This window comes from Chelonia mydas, chromosome 2, assembly GCF_015237465.2.
Source record: "Chelonia mydas isolate rCheMyd1 chromosome 2, rCheMyd1.pri.v2, whole genome shotgun sequence".
In the NCBI taxonomy this organism is placed as follows: Eukaryota; Metazoa; Chordata; order Testudines; family Cheloniidae; genus Chelonia; species Chelonia mydas.
This window is the reverse complement of record NC_057850.1, coordinates 83,058,342-83,074,967: the sequence shown is the minus strand read 5'-3', so window position 1 is coordinate 83,074,967 and position 16,626 is coordinate 83,058,342. Positions and strand designations below refer to the sequence as shown.

At 45.1% G+C, this 16,626-nt stretch overlaps 1 protein-coding gene across 2 annotated transcripts; it reads right to left on the bottom strand.

Moving 5' to 3' along the window:
• Positions 1-2,442: 2,442 nt before the first annotated feature.
• On the bottom strand, positions 2,443-13,630 carry MYL12B (myosin light chain 12B). Of its 2 annotated transcripts, none has more exons than XM_037892800.2 (4): positions 13,233-13,630; positions 5,109-5,307; positions 4,702-4,863; positions 2,443-2,961 (listed from the first exon to the last, which is right to left on the bottom strand). In XM_037892800.2, exons 2-4 carry the CDS (start codon positions 5,290-5,292, stop codon positions 2,789-2,791), a joined length of 519 nt encoding a protein of 172 aa, XP_037748728.1. In that variant the 5' UTR covers positions 5,293-5,307; positions 13,233-13,630; the 3' UTR covers positions 2,443-2,788. The 2 variants fall into 2 exon arrangements, with proteins under 2 accessions (XP_037748728.1, XP_037748729.1); XM_037892801.2 differs by lacking the exon at positions 13,233-13,630 and adding an exon at positions 5,667-5,704.
• Between the last annotated feature and the right edge of the window lie 2,996 nt (positions 13,631-16,626).

The following is a 16,626-nucleotide window of genomic DNA, read 5'->3' as shown; positions in this document are numbered from 1 at the left end:
GTCCAAGTGATTGTTTCCCCTAACTGCAACATCCCTGTCAGGGTGTTGTAGGAAAGAATTTATTGCATATTTGGCAAATGTGCTGCTACTGAGGTCTTACTGATATTCCAACAGGGTGTGCCATAGCAACCACACGGAGGAGCGCTGGGACAATTGGAAACCAGCTACTGGGGAGGAGGAGTTGGCTGGATGGTCTGGAACGGCAACATTGTTGTTAAAGGACAAAAACTATCCAGCTAGGTAGGAAACACCAAACCAAACCAAACCCAGAACAATCAAGAAAAGCAATGAATACGGGCAAACTGCCAGTTACAACTTGGATAAAAATACACTAGGAAATGTAGAAATAACTGGTTTTAATTAAAGCATAGAGGGGGAAAAAGACCACCCAGAAAAATTTGAGGCAAAACTGTTGAATGTTATTTTAAACTACGTATTTTACAAAAAAGAAACAGATCTCCAGGAATTGCCATGCTAGAAACACCAACAATATTAGAGAAAGGAATCTCTACATTATATGAAACAGCAACTGTGGACATACATTATTTCACAGTGCCATGCTCATCTTAAAACGTTCCCTCTTCCCCACTTAAAAACCCTTAGCAAGAATAAGGCTTTAGAGCAGTAGTTCTCACTTCTGTACTGGTGACCCTTTCAGAGGCTTCCTATGTGAGTGTGACCCCCCCCTAAAAATTAAACACTTTTTAAAATATATTTAACACCATTATAAATGCTGGAAGCAAAGCAGGGTTTGGGGTGGAGACTGACAGCTCATGACCCCCAATGTAATAACCTTGCAACTTGCTGAGGGGTCCCAACCCCCCATTTGAGAACCCCTGCTTTAGAGGAAGTGGAATACCAAGAAGAGTAAGTACTTCTGTCCAGAGCTCCTGCAAGTAGTAAGAGGGCAGTACTATACTTCTACACTCCACAAGTGCCCCACCCTGCCTCAGACATGATAGGCCAGCAGTGGAAAGAAAACCTATTGACACTTTAAGGATTTCACCCGTCACAGACTTGAAGAGGTAGGCAGAAGGGTGCAGAAGCATACTGGCTCCCATGCATACAAGGAGCGGAGTGGGAAAGACAAGAGACTAGTCTGCAGCAGAAAGAAAAATCTTCCACCTTCTGGAATTAAGAGTAGAAGCAGAGTTTTTGGGCCTTGCTGTGAGCATCATGTGTCCCCCTTTTTGGGGAATGGGAAGGAATTTTTCTCTCAGTGCCAGGTTGGGCTGGGTAGATAGGCGTTTTCAGCTTCCCCTTAGCTGCCCCATGAGTCAGTGGATAGATTAGGTTGTAAAAATATTTTATTGCAACTTGGTAGGTGACCTGTGCACATAAGCATTCAATAGGAGTCTGGGTCACAGATAAATCAGAATTGGAAGTGGATTAGGAGAATGAAGACATCTCCTACAGGAACTGAAAAAAGGTGTTGGGGTTCCTAATGTCTGACATCAAGGAGACAACCCCGTCATTCCCACTCCCCTAACCCTCATACAAGGGGAGTGCAATGGGATTCCACAAACAGTCCTGGGACCAGGTTAATGAAGTAGGGGACTGGCAGCAGATTGAAATCCATTCCAACTGGTGGCTAAGGAAAGATGACCTGCAAGAAGGTGGGGGCTGTGTACGGGCAAGAAATGTAATAAAAATGATTAACTATTTGCATCCTACTTTTTAGAACATGACAGCAGCACACGTACTTAATTGATAAGGGTCATCCTTAAAATTCATCACATAACATTAGCACAATTGTTTAAGAATGTGTAGCTGAAGAAAAAGTGAGTTCTGATCATGCTGCAGCTGTACATGAAATCAAGGGGCCTGTATAGCAACAATGTATCGTTTTTAAAATGCAGTCATTCAGTAGTGGTAGTGTAGACACTGCAGTCTAGAACAAGTTATTGGCGGCGGGAGAGGAGGAAAGTAGGCACAATGAAAATATAAATATGTCCCCTCCTACTTGAATCATCAGCATCATGCTTGTCTTATCTTCTGTATTCCTGTTCTCCAAGTTACAATTTTCCAAACGCTCTCACCCTTGTAGTAAAGGAAAATAAATAAGGGCTAATCAGCATGCACACACAAAAATCATGAAAGCTGTTTACATCAGCAGCACAATTCAGGGAAGAAAGAATTGGTTGCTGCCCAACTGCAATAGTCTTCCCCACCCATTCTGCTTACGCCTACACCAGCCAGACTCCCCTTCAGAGACTAAAGCCATTAGTTGTGAGTGTTAAAATTTAGTTACCAGTACTTTTCACAATATTATAAAATTGAATATCCCTGCTCACTTAAGTGTGAAGAGACAGTACTTAATGCAAATGTTTTATAAACTGTAAACTCACTGTAACATCTTGAGTCTTACCCAGATATCAAGAGTAGGTACATATGCTTTTAAAAATGAAGACATTTAGTAACAAGAAAATGTTACTTCACAAAACAGTTTGAGGTATTTTATTTATATATTGCAATCTTTATTTCAAAAGGACATTTTTATTACAAAAATGTAAAAATCCAGCTAAACCAGAAACATTGAGACTTTTTTCCTGGGCCTTCAAATTCATTGATCTTTGTCCCCAGATTCTTTTCACTACAATATCATCCCCCACATCCAGTCTGATTACACAGGTGCAAATATGCCAGAATGGCCTGGAATAGATAAATATACTGAGAAAGGCAAAAGCTTCAAAAAGGTAGATGCATGCAACAGGTTCTACCAGGAAAAAACCCTCAAAAATAAACACAAGTGAAAACTAGAGCTAGCTGCAGGTGTCTGATATTTTGTTCAATCATCCTTGTCTTTTGCTCCATGTTTAAGGATGCGTGTGAATTCAATGTAATTGAAATTTCCCTTTTTGTCAATTGGTGCCTCTCTGTACAGCTCATCTACTTCTTCATCTGTAAATCTATCTCCCATTGTCGTCAGCAGCTCTCTCAGATAATCTTCTTGAATGAACCCTGGAATATAATGTGTACAGCGAATCAGGATAAACCAAAAAGTTTTCTTACTGGATCTTCAAAGAGAAAGAATTTGTAGTTTGGAGTTAAGTAATTACATCAGTATATACATAAGCATCACACATGTATTGCTTAAGAAAGACAGAATAAATATTTACAAGCCTATTTAAGCATTAACTCCAGGGAGAAGCAAGACACAAAGCTGTCAATATAAGACTGCAGGAGGCCAAAGTTAAATACTGTGGCTGCATTTAATAACAGGGCTGGATTATTTTAATTGCCAAAGATAAAGTGTTTAGTTATGCAAGACAAGATTATATCCAAGTCTTATGCTTCAGAGTCACACTGAAGTGCTACAACAGGATTATGAGAGCCTCTACACCTTCCAACTCCCTCTGACACTTAAGGTAATGGCCACCATAAGACTTGGATGAATAGCCTGATCTGGTACATTCTGCGTGACAACCTCTCAGCTTTTTCCACACAATAATCCCAGAACTTCAATGGCAAGAACTGACCTCAAATTGCATCAAAACAGTCTGTCTGGAAAGACGTTAAGTTTATATTTTGGTTGAAACAAATAGATTTAAGACAGTCTTAAAAAAACATTTCTACATGGAAGTTTGTTTTCACTGATTGTACTCACTTATCTTAAACATTTTTTACTTAAAACTGCTCAGCATACAATCCAGCTCATATTGAATGGGAGCTGAATCTAGCCTAACTTAAATGTCAACGCTAAAGACGTGAAGAAATCTTAATATTTCAGATATATTTGTATGTTAGTATCAATTCAATGGCAAATTCTAATCCAGAGATTCCCAAACTTTGACACAGCATGGACTACAGCCTCCCACAACAGGATATGTGAGCCATTTCTCCCCCTCCTATTGGTGATAAACATTGCTATAGCAACAACTTTTTCTTACATAAAAAAATTAGGTATTTTATACATCTTTTAGTTTTCTTTTAAATACAGTTTAACAGGAGGAAATGAGGAGCCAGCAAGTGCTAGAAGTCAACTCTGCAGATCACCAGCAAGTCTTTTGTGGGCAACTGGTGTTCCATTAACCAATTAAAACCTACTGTTCTAAGCTTTTAAATTTCCTATAATTTTAAGACAGCTCCCAATCACCACATATTTGTTTTTAAATGGCTCTTTCAGTATTTTGGGTTCTGATAGATGGATTTTAAGCAACTGGATAGGTTTAACAGTCTTTACGCCCAATATTTCACCATTTCTGCCGCAGAGATGATAAAATTACATTAAGTGTTTTTGACACTTGCAAAATAAAATAAAAAAATTAAGTGATGATTATCAGAAAATTGTATACCGGGTATATTCACGGCTTGTCTACACCAGCAAGGGTGTAAATTCCAGCGTGCATCAGTGTGTTGTGCACTAACTGGCTCACATGGACCTGCTGATGTGCACTAAAAGTTCCTTAGTCCACATTAATGTAGTCCAGCAGCACTACATTAAATGTGCACAAATGGACCTTTATCACACACCAGAGTTTGCATGGGTCAGTTAATGCACAACAAAGGGGTGTGCATTGGGATTTACATCTCTGCAGACATGCACTAAGGCACCATGTAGACAAGTCCTTAGAAGCCCATAATAACCTCAAATGATCTAATTAAATTCATTATATATTTACAGTCATGGCTGAATAAAAGAAATCCTTTTAACAAAGAATCAAAAGCAGAAAACCCAGCATTGATATTTCACCTACTTACCTGTTGCTTCTTCATCAAAGCAAGCAAAAGCATTTCTGATTACATCTTCTGGATCTGTGCCATTTAGTTTTTCTCCAAACATTGTAAGGAACATAGTGAAGTTTATGGGGCCTGGAGCTTCATTCATCATAGCATCTAGGTATTCATCAGTTGGATTCTTTCCTATAATTAAAGTATTCATATTTTTGATAGTCATTATAATATGTTTATTCATCCACCCAATTATATCTGCTAATTTTAAACAGACTAACACCTTTCATAAAGCAGCTCAAAAATGTATAAAAAGTTAACAGCCACGCTCTTGTGATGATTGCAACAGGCACACAGCCATTTTATAATGCTCAGTTAATACAATGATGTAGGCCACAAGTATCAGATAAATAGACATCTGGAGAAATAAACATTACCAAGGGAAGCGAGCATATCATGCAAGTCTTCTTTGTCGATGAAGCCATCTCTGTTCTGATCAATCATGTTGAAGGCCTCTTTGAATTCTTGAATCTGTGACTGATCGAACATTGCAAATACATTGGAGGTTGCACGCTGAGGGCGCTTCTTAGTGGTCTTTGTCTTTGCTCTTTTACTAGACATGATGGCTGTTGGATTCTAGGGGAGAAAAACAGTGACTAAAGTATAGGAAATTAAATTTAAAACAGATGTCTAAGAATTAGAGTTGTATATTAAACTACATCACAGTTCCTTGAAAAAAAGTTTGAATTCTGGATAATGTGCAAAGGTACGTCGATCCACAAATTTACCATCCACCTTTTGTTGTATTTTCTTTTACAAGAAGCTTAACTGTGATGATGTCTACTGGCCCTTTGGGGTTCAGAGGAAAACTCTCCTGGGCTGACAGCAGTCTGCATCAAGCTGGTCCTTGAAAAGATGCCCCCAATACCCATGTCTCTGTACTTCAGCATATATTTGCCTTGCTAACCTGGCAGTTAGAATTATAGTTGGCTTACCTTGCCTGAGTAGGGCCAAGGAGCTCACAAGCTTAGATACCTGGAAAAGGTGATTCTCTTTTATTTTGAAGTTATTTACTTTGTTATATTAGTTGAAGAACATAAAGACTCAGTCAGTCTGAGACCAGAGATAGAGTGGCTCTTAAGTTTTTGTTTGGTTTAGGCAGTTGAAAACAAAAAACACAGCGTCCCAGGAAAGTTGTGTGTGTGTTAAAGTCCTTTCAGCATCATCAGCTAGAGGGTCTGGTGTATGTTGTGGGGGGGTGGGGAAAAGGGGGGGAGAGGAGGAGTCTGGGCTTAGTTACAAAACAAACAAAGCACTGCAGTTTTGTTAGGTAACCAAGAAGTCTGAACTAATATAGCATACCAATAGGTGCATTCTAAACTATGAAATTACTCCATTAAAGGGACACAATCTAGTGCATATTGAAAAGCAAGGTAGTTTCAGGTACTACACAAGTCTGTGGATTTACAATATGCTTTAAAAAAAAGTCAACCATATTGCAAGTGTGAAATGGGAAACTGATAAAATTTGGGAAACAGTGAAATTGACTACACAAAGTATTTTCAAATGTACAAGTAAACAAAGAATAACCTCAGATGTTACAACTAACACTTAGTAAGTAAAATAATTCAGACAGAAGTGAAGCTTTAAAGTTTATGGTATCCATTCAGTTGTGATTTAAATATTTACCTTTTAAGCCAGTTTAACAACAACACTAGAACTGATCCACTAGATTGAATTTAAACACTAAGGTCTCAGTTCTACAACTGGATCTGCATGGATGGACTTTTGTGCCCATAGGGTATCCTGTTGATTTCAGGCCTGCCCATGCAGCTCTGTCCTCAGAATCAGGGCCTTACTGATTAGTTAAAATGTAAGAATTGTGGGTAAAGAAGATTACATATTTAAAGAAACATCTGTCAAATTAAAAAAAATTACACTTAGTTGTAACACCTATTATAACAGAGTAACTACCCTTTTCCAGATTATTTACTTTGGGCATTGCATAGCTAGCACTCTGTATAGTCAATTTCCCTGTCTGCCCCTATGTAGTTAGTTTCATCCGTCACACGGCAATAGGGTAAAGAAACATTTTGGCAACGAACAAAATGATTGTAAAGCCACCAAAATTAGCAGATAAACTCAAGAGTAGGTATATCCTAAAGCTATTTTTAACTCAGCTCATTTTAAAAAAATAATTTCAAGATGACAGTGTCTCATTAACCTATATTACTATTCATATCAACCCAGATTTGGATTTAATAACTATCTCTCACAAAAACTTAAGATATCTTAAAAGTGAACTACAAGGTGCTAACTTAGTGTGCCACAGAATTCTGCATCATACCCAGACTGGGTTTTGATACATGCCATAAATTTATTTGCTCCTTGATTATGAGCTTCAGGCTAAATACCTGCAATTTAAGAGTCCAAGAAGCCATTACCACCAGCCTATGTTTACATTCAAAACATCCCAGTTTGGGTAATTTACAATATCATCAAATGCTGATCTTTAAAACAAGCTACCTCTAAAAGTTAATTGCACCTCTGAAACGAGGTGATCAATGAGTCACAGAAAATAGTCTCTCAGTGACTCCTTAAACAGATTGCTTGTAAAGTGATCTGGGAGATGTCAGTCTATCCAAAATAAAATAAAAAGCAATTAAAGGAAGGGTGCAATTTTAGTTCATTTTAAAAGTGAACTGAAGTTAACCAAATACAGCTAAATAACTGCAAAAGGCGAGCAATCAACATTAAAGTACGCAATTAAGAACCCAGTTAAATCTAAAAGGTCACAACTCTTTGTCAATTAAGAAGTATTTTACCTTGCTTTATATCCAAGAGAGCGAGTGCTTTACCAAGCCTCCAGATGATAAAGAGAGGCCACTGCATAGGTTATAGTCTTCCCAGTATATCTACAAATAGCATTACTGATTTCACCCACTGATTAATTCTCCACTTTTGAAACTTACGTTCCACATACAACATTCTTCTGACATATGAAAAACAAACTGCTATGCCCTGAACTAAAAATAACCAACAAAGCTCAACTGCAAGTAACCCAGCAACGCTCTTCATTACACTTTCACAAAACAATCTCCCTAAAACCAAATTTCAGATTTAAAGTCAGGAAATCCATTTTATTTCTGAGGTAACACAGCTCACCATAAACCATTAAGCTAATAAGCTAACAATCTGCTTTTGAGACACAAGACTTAAAATCTTATATTGGACCCACTTCAGGTAGCAAGCCAACAACAACTCATCCTTATAATCTGAACCTCTACACAGATTCACAGCTAACCAGAACAGGGTAATGCCCTCAACACTTGTTATAATGACAATCCCCTTAATTATCTGAAGTTCTTCATTGTGCTCTGATAATTGAGACTATACTGTAAGGTAAAGGGCCATCCAAATCAAACATACAGAAGAAGTGACTCCTTGCCAATCTCTCTCCTACAATTCTATTCTTTTGTGCATGTAGAAAAAACAGATTACTGCAGAGATTAGAGGTAAATCCATGGAGAAAAAACACAAACCACAAATACAGTTCAATTTGGAAAAAATTTACTTCACAATCTTCTATATCTTAATGGGTGGAGGGACAGGAGTAGATTCAATGACAGTAAGGAACCAGGAAATTTGCTACAGGAGATTTAGAGGTGATAGTGGACAGTACATTCAATATGAATTTGCAATCACATATGGCAGTGGTTTTCAAACTTTTTTTCCCCCACAGACCACTTGAAAATTGCTGAGGGTCTCGGCAGACCACTTAATGATCTTTCCAAATGTTAACAAGGAGTCTGGTGGCACCTTAAAGACTAACAGATTTGTGGGCATAAGCTTCTGTGGGTAAAACACCACTTCTTCAGATGCATTACCAATTTGGTAATTTTCACTCCATGCATCTGAAGAAGTGGTGTTTTACCCACAGAAGCTTATGCCCACAAATCTGTTAGTCTTTAAGGTGCCACCAGACTCCTTGTTGTTTTTGTGGATATAGCTTTCATCCAGACCACACCACACGATCCATTGTCTACAGCCAAGCTCTAAGATACAACCGCATTTGCTCCAATCCCTCAGACAGGGACAAACACCTACAAGATCTCTATCAAGCATTCTTAAAACCACAATACCTACCTGCTGAAGTGAAAAAATAGATTGACAGAGCCAGAAGAGTACCCAGAAGTCACCTGCTACAGGACAGGCCCAACAAAGAAAATAACAGAACGACACTCACTAGCTGTCATCTTCAGCCCCCAACTAAAACCCCTCCAGCGCATCATCAAAGATTTACAACCTATCCTGAAAAATGATCCCTCACACTCTCAGATCTTAGGAGACAGGCCAGTCCTCGCTTACAGACAGCCCCCCAACCTGAAGCAAATACTCTCCAGCAACCACACACCACACAACAAAAACACTAACTCAGGAACCTATCCTTGCAACAGAGCCCGATGCCAACTCTGTCCACATATTTATTCAAGTGACACCATCATAGGACCTAATCACATTAGCCATGCCATCGGGCTCGTTCACCTGCACATCTACCAATGTGATATATGCCATCATGTGCTAGCAATGCCCCTTTGCCATGTACATTGGCCAAACCGGACAGTCTCTCCGCAAAAAACTAAATGGACACAAATCTGAATCAGGAATTATAACATTCAAAAGCCGGTAGGAGAACACTTCAACCTCTCTGGCCACTCAGTAAAAGATTTAAGGGCGGCGATTTTGCAACAGAAAAGCTTCAAAAACAGACTCCAACAAGAAACTGCTGAGCTTGAATTAATATGCAAACTAGGTACCATTAACCTGGGTTTGAATAGAGACTGGGAGAGGCTGGGTCATTACACATATTGAATCTATTTCCCTAAGTTAAGTATCCTCACACCACCTTGTCAACTGTCTAAATGGGCCATCTTGATCATCACTACAGAAGTTTTTTTCTCCTGCTGATAACAGCTCATCTTAACTAATTAGCCTCTTACAGTTTGTATGGAAACTTCCACCTTCTCTGTATGTATATATATCTTCTTACTATATGTTCCATTCTATGCATCCGATTAAGTGAACTGTAGCCTGCGAAAGCTTATGCTCTAATAAATTTGTTAGTCTCTAAGGTGCCACAAGTCCTCCTTTTCTCTTTGTAGATAGTTTAGGACATGGGTAGGCAAACTTTTTGGCCTGAGGGCCACATTGAGGTTCTGAAACTGTACAGAGGGCTGGCTGTGCCTCCCCAAACAGCCTGGCCCCCACCCCCTATCCACCCCCGACTGCCCCCCCCTCAGAACCCCTGACCCATCCAACCCCACTCCTCCTTGTCCCCTGACCGCCCCTTCCCAGGACTCCCTGCCCCTAACTGGCCCCCCAGGACCTCACCCCCTATCCACACCCCTACCCCCTGACAGGCCCCCTGGGGCTCCCACGTCTATCCAACCCCCCCATTTCCCATCCCCTGACTATGCCCCCCGCCAGAACCTCCACCCCATCCAACCACCCCCTGCTCCCCGACTACCCCCAGGGATCCCCTGCCCCTTATCCAACCCCCCTGCCCCTTATCACACTGGCGGTACGGCGAGCTGAGGCTGCGGGGCAGTGAGGACAGCAGGGTAGGGGCCATGGGCTAGCCTCCCCAGCCAGGAGCTCAAGGGCCAGGCAGGACGGTCCTGCGGGCTGGATGTGGCCCCCAGGCCATAGTTTGCCCACCCCTGGTTTAGGAGACTGGGAATAAGTTTTTCATTTCTATAGAACTGGTATGAATCAAGGAGTAGCAAAAGTTACTGCCTTCTGTTTGAATGCTATATTTTAATATGCTCATCACCGTAGTATTTGGGAACACTACTAAATTAAGATATTATCCTCTCCCATTATTTTCTCAGTGATCAGCTTTCAAAACAGTCCTGTTGTTGTGGCCTTGTTCACTGAACTCTTACTCATGTGGGTATTCACACTGAGATCAGTTTGTTTTATTTCAGAAATTTAAAGAGGATGTTTGTCACATTTATTTTGTACAGCCTCCAGTATGTTTAAGAATGGCTCATTAAAAATGTGGAGTCAATGGGAAACAGGATCTGACTCAATTTCTTAGGTCAACATAGAGGGTCACAGATTGATTATCTGACCATATATTGGTCTAAAAATTAAGGCACCAGTTTAAATATTTTAGAGCAGAAGAATGGTCTGGCAGTCAGGACAGTAGGTTTAGAGCTTGGAAGACCAGGTTCAATTCCCTATTCCACCATGGACTTCCTGTGTGACCCTGAGCAAGTGATTTAGCCTCTCTGTGCCTCAGTTCCCTGTTTTACAGATAGTAATAGATAACAGTAATTTTCTGCCTCACAGCAGTGTTGTGAGGATAAATACGTTAAAGATTGTGAAGCACATAGACAGTACAGTGATGGGGGCCATATAAGTGCCTTAGCTCAAGATAATAGCTGGACACTTTGTGTGTTAACTATTCAGAAACATAACACCACACCTCTTCTAAACTTATTTAGCTCTTCTGATTGTTTGACAATGTGGCTGTCCACATGCTAGAAAGTGGAAGTCACAATTAAAATCTCATTATACTGGAGCTTTTCTTTAAGATGAATTGTGATCAAGGATGCACTGCTAAAATATGACCTACAGAACAATCAGCTAATATATGTGCTCTTAATCTGAGCACACATCCCGCATTTTCACCATTAGCTATTTTGTCAGCTACTCTGGCAATCTTTATACATTTTCCATTGATGAAAAACACGGTATTTCAACCCTGCAATATCACAGGAGAATCATCATCCCAGGCATAAAGTCTACTCACTCACTGAGTGCCATGATAACTGAAATGAGAAAAACTACTTGACTCAGCTTCCAAAAAAAGAGAACAAGACTCACGCCAAGCAAGTTTTGCAAGGCTGATGTATTAAGGCAACTTATGTAGTAAGGTTTAGGTGTCTGCACCTCTTTCCACCCAAGCTATTTCGTGAGTTTCCAAACTGTGTAAATTTCTTATATTGAGAAGTCCAAAGGTAGCCGGGGTCATGTCACAGGATACCAGGGACAGGGTAAAATCTATCCTGTTTGCAGAGGCTGCAGAACACAAGTTGATAATTTCTCAGCCACCAAACAGTGCGAGCGATTGCAGAGCTCAGCATTACACCAGCCGGGGGTGGCTCCCTGCCATGGCTTTCTGCAGCTGTTTCCTACCAGTCCCTTTCCCTGGGCGCTGCCCAGCTCGGACCCGTCTCTCGCCAGACTCCTTATAGCAAAGGAACTGCCCAGGGTTCCGCTTCCTCCCAGCGCACTGGCCACCTCGGCCAAAGGCCGTGACCCTGAGCTGCACCGAGAGCCCCCAGGTGCAGTCCCAGCGCAAGGTGCTGCTGTAAAGGCTGTAGTGCAGGAGTGCCAAACACGCAGCCCGCAGGGCTATTTTCTGCAGCCTGCCAGCTCCCTGCAGCACCCCCGCCCCCCCAGCATTTACCTGGGGGGGGAGGGGGGGCAGGGGCATATTCTCTGCCTGCCTGCCCCTGCACCGCTCCAGGAAGCGGCCAGGACCTGAGGGGGCGGGGGGCCACAGGGGTCTGTGTTGCCCTGGCCGCTCCTCCAGGTACCTCCCCTTAAGCTCCCATTGGCTACAGCTCCCCATTCCCAGCAATGGGAGCTTTGGGGGAGGTACCTGGAAGAGCAGCCAGGGCAATACACAGACTCCTGTACCCTCCCCCAGGTCCCGGCAGCTTCCCGGAGCAGCATGGGGGCAGGCAGGCAGCCTGCCCTGCCACTGGTGCGCGCCGGGCTGGACCCGCTCCCCGAACACCTCCTGCACCCCAACCCCCTGCCCTGTGCCCCCTGCTGAACCCCAACCCCCTACCCTGTGCCCCCTGCTGAACCCCACACACCTCCTACATCCCAACTCCCTGCCCTGAGCCACCTGCCACACCCTGACCCAAACCCCCTGACATACCATGCACCCCCTAGGGGCGGGGGGGGCGCAGAGTTGGGGTAGGGATTTCAGGGAAGGGGTGGGAAGAGGCAGGGTAGGGCCTCACAGAAGGGGTGGAGTGGGGGCCAGGGCAGCAGGGGGTGGTGGTCAGTGGTGCAGCCCTTGGGCCAATGGACCAGTCCTCGGGCCAATGGACCAGTCCTCATGTGGCCCTCGTGCTCGTTTGAGTTTGAGACCCCTGCTCTAGTGAAACCAGCCCCAGCCTCAGAACCGCCTGACACACATCGCCCGGGCCCGTCAGCGGGGCGCCCCTTCCCATCCACGCCCACCGGGCGGGGCAGCTCCGGCAGCCTCCTCCCAGCGCAGGAGGGGCCGCTCAGCCCGGCTGCGACCCACCCACCAGCCGCCACCCCACATAGGGGCAGCAACTCTGCCCCCCACCCCTCCTCGCCCCAGCCTGGGGTAGCGGGACCCAGCCCTACCCCTCACTAACAGCCCCCTGCCAGCCAATGCCCCAGGGGCGGCCGGGCCGGGCCGGCCTCCCGCCCAGCGCGAGCACTTGGACACTAGACCCAGGGGACCCCGAACCCAGCCCCTCCCCCCGGCCCGCGCCACGCGGCCTCACCTGGCGCCGGCTGTAGCAGAGACTCGGGTCGGAACGGGACTGGGAGAAAGCGGCGGCTGCTCCAGCTGCCTTGGTACTTCCGGAGAGCGCGATCTAGACCGAACCACCGCCCGGCCAGCAAGGGGGGGGGAAGAGGGGACCCGGGCTACACCATCGGCAGGGAGAACGCGCCAGTCAGGCCCCGGGCGCCGCCGCAGCACAGATACCGGGGAGGAGAGTGCGGCTGCTCCGCAGTGAGCCTGCTGCTCACGACCCCCGCCCGAGAGAGTTGGTTCGGACTACACCCCCCCGCCCTCGAGATGTGATGGTGCAGTCCGGTGCGCTCACCGCATTCCACCGTGCGGGGCGGGGCAGGGGAGAGGGAGATGCTGATGCCCTTGTAAGGGAATCGCAGGGCGTTTCCTGTTTGCCGCTGTTACAACACGCGCTTCCTACGAGTCCCGGCTGAGGCGGAAGCGTCCTCACCCCGAGCCGCCGCGTGTGCCCGCCCCTCCGGCTCGAGAAACAGGCAACGGCCTGTGACGCTTGCGCGATATGCGGCCCACCAGAGAGGGGGCTCCTCGCCCAACTCTCATGGGCGCGCAGTCCGAACCCGGACTGCCATGTCTAAGGGGCCCGAGTCGCAACTGGCTCGGAAACGCAGGGTCCCCGGATCCTGGCTACCAGGGACCCCCCCCACACGCCTGTCACCCAGCCACAGAGTGTCCCCGGATCCTGGCTACCAGGGACCCCCCCACACACCTGTCACCCAGCCACAGAGTGTCCCCGGATCCTGGCTACCAGGGACCCCCCCCACACACCTGTCACCCAACCACAGAGAGTCCCCGGATCCTAGCTACCAGGGACCCCCCCACACCTGTCACCCAGCCACAGAGTGTCCCCGGATCCTGGCTACCAGGGACCCCCCCACACCTGTCACCCAGCCACAGAGTGTCCCCGGATCCTGGCTACCAGGTACCCCCCACACCTGTCACCCAGCCACAGAGTGTCCCCGGATCCTGGCTACCAGGTACCCCCCACACCTGTCACCCAGCCACAGAGTGTCCCCGGATCCTAGCTACCAGGGACCCCCCCACACACCTGTCACCCAGCCACAGAGTGTCCCCGGATCCTGGCTACCAGGGACCCCCCCACACCTGTCACCCAGCCACAGAGTGTCCCCGGATCCTGGCTACCAGGGACCCGCCCACACACCTGTCACCCAGCCACAGAGTGTCCCCGGATCCTGGCTACCAGGTACCACCCACACCTGTCACCCAGCCACAGAGTGTCCCCGGATCCTGGCCACCAGGGACCCACACACACACCTGTCACCCAGCCACAGAGTGTCCCCCAGTCCTGGCTACCAGGGACCCCCCCCCACACCTGTCACCCAGCCACAGAGTGTCCCTGGATCCTGGCTACCAGGGACCCCCCACACCTGTCACCCAGCCACAGAGTGTCCCCGGATCCTGGCCACCAGGGACCCCCCCACACCTGTCACCCAGCCACAGAGTGTCCCTGGATCCTGGCTACCAGGGACCCCCCACACCTGTCACCCAACCACAGAGGGTCCGAGAATCCCAGGTGCTAGGAACTCCCCCAGCTGTCACCCAACTGCAGAGTGTTCCAGGAGCCCAACTGCTTGAGACCCTCCAACTGCACCGATCCCCATCTGCCATTGGTAACTGGCTGAGGATCACAACTGTCATGCACAGCTCAGTATTTTCTTGGAGTCTTGCTCATAGTTTCATTAATTTGTTTCACTCACGCTGCTTTTCCGCCTCATTCTGGGGTTCTTTCTGCGAATGTGTCCCCAAGGCATTCTTAAAGGCATATACACTGTTAGGAAATTAATTTCAAAGTGTGCGTCCATGGAATTTAACATTTTCATGCACCAGGTATTCGTGCCAGAAGTGCCTGGAGCAGACCCAACACCACATGACTTGCCTGATCACTCAAAGTAATCAATAGTGATCGAGTGCCAATTCATAGAGTGAAAACCATTTCACCAACTTGAAATTTTTCACTTCTGATTACTTACATTACAGTAATGCCTGGATGCGGCAGTCCATCTTGGGGCCCCACTGGATTAGGCATTGTTCATGCACACAGTAATGGGCTTGTCTACCTGGGAAATTATAGGAGTATACAGACAGTAAGGTGTGAATTTAAACCAATAGTTATGCTAGTGTAGCTCCCTGTGTGGACATGTTATTCTGGAATGAGTGCCTTTTACTGATTTAGGTTAGGTGGCTTTGAAAGCAAGTTAAAATAAACCAGAAAAGGCCACTTATTCTATACTAAGAGTGTCAGTAAGAGGAGTTATACCTATAGCAGTTTAACTTTAAAGATATAAATATACTGGTATAACTTTTCACGTAGACAAGTCCTATTAATGCCTTCCTCAGAGAGCTTATACAGTGGACTCACATCTTACGTGGGGGTTAGGTTCTAAGGTCAGCGCGTAAGGCGAAAATCGCGTATAGTCAAAATTACCCTTGAAAATCCCTTAAATTGCCCATAAAGTACAGTATATTGTACCTGGTTTTGTGTATACAACCCTGTACAGTAATATGTATAAATATATAATGTATACAGTAATGTACAGTATATAATAAAGAGTACATATGACAAATATAATTTTACAGTACTGTATTTTTAATTATAGGGGGGTAATTACAGGGGGTCGTCAGGGCTTGATGTCGATCCAGGAGACGGAGGTGACAGAGAACTTGAGTGACAGAGAGCGAGTTGTAGATGAAGTGGTTGGCTCTGGTTCAGCTCGAGAAGTTGATTGCGTAGGTTTATCTGCTGCTGATTGTTTTTCCTTGAAAAACATGGTCATTGGCAGCTGTCACTGTTGTCTCTTGAGCTGTTCAAACATTTCTTGATACGGTCTCAAATCATCTGTAATACTACGTGTGATTTTATTTAGAAATTAAATCATTCAAGTGTTTCGCTGCTTGGAACACTTCAGCAAATTTATGAAGATTCCAACTTGCCGGCTCTTCCTGTTTGTCGTCATCATCTTCGTCTTCTGTAGACGATTATCCGTTCCTCTAACTCTTCGTTAGTCAATGTTTCTCTATGGCTCTCAATTAATTCTTCAATTTCTTCCTCAAGGATGTCAACAATCCCATCGCCACCCACTTGCCTGGCCACCTGAACAATGCGTTTCACTTCTTTGTCAATGGTCGGGAAATCCTTAAAATCATTCACACATTCTTTCCATAGGTTTTGCCAACATGCATTGACTGTTTCAGGCTTGATTGCATCCATTGCCTGTTTAATATAAGTGATGCAAGCGGCAATACTGAAGGACTTCCAACACTCCATCACATTAAGATTGGGATCAGCATCCATAGCGCTATGTATCTGTGAGAACATAAGCCTCATGTACATGGCCTTGAAA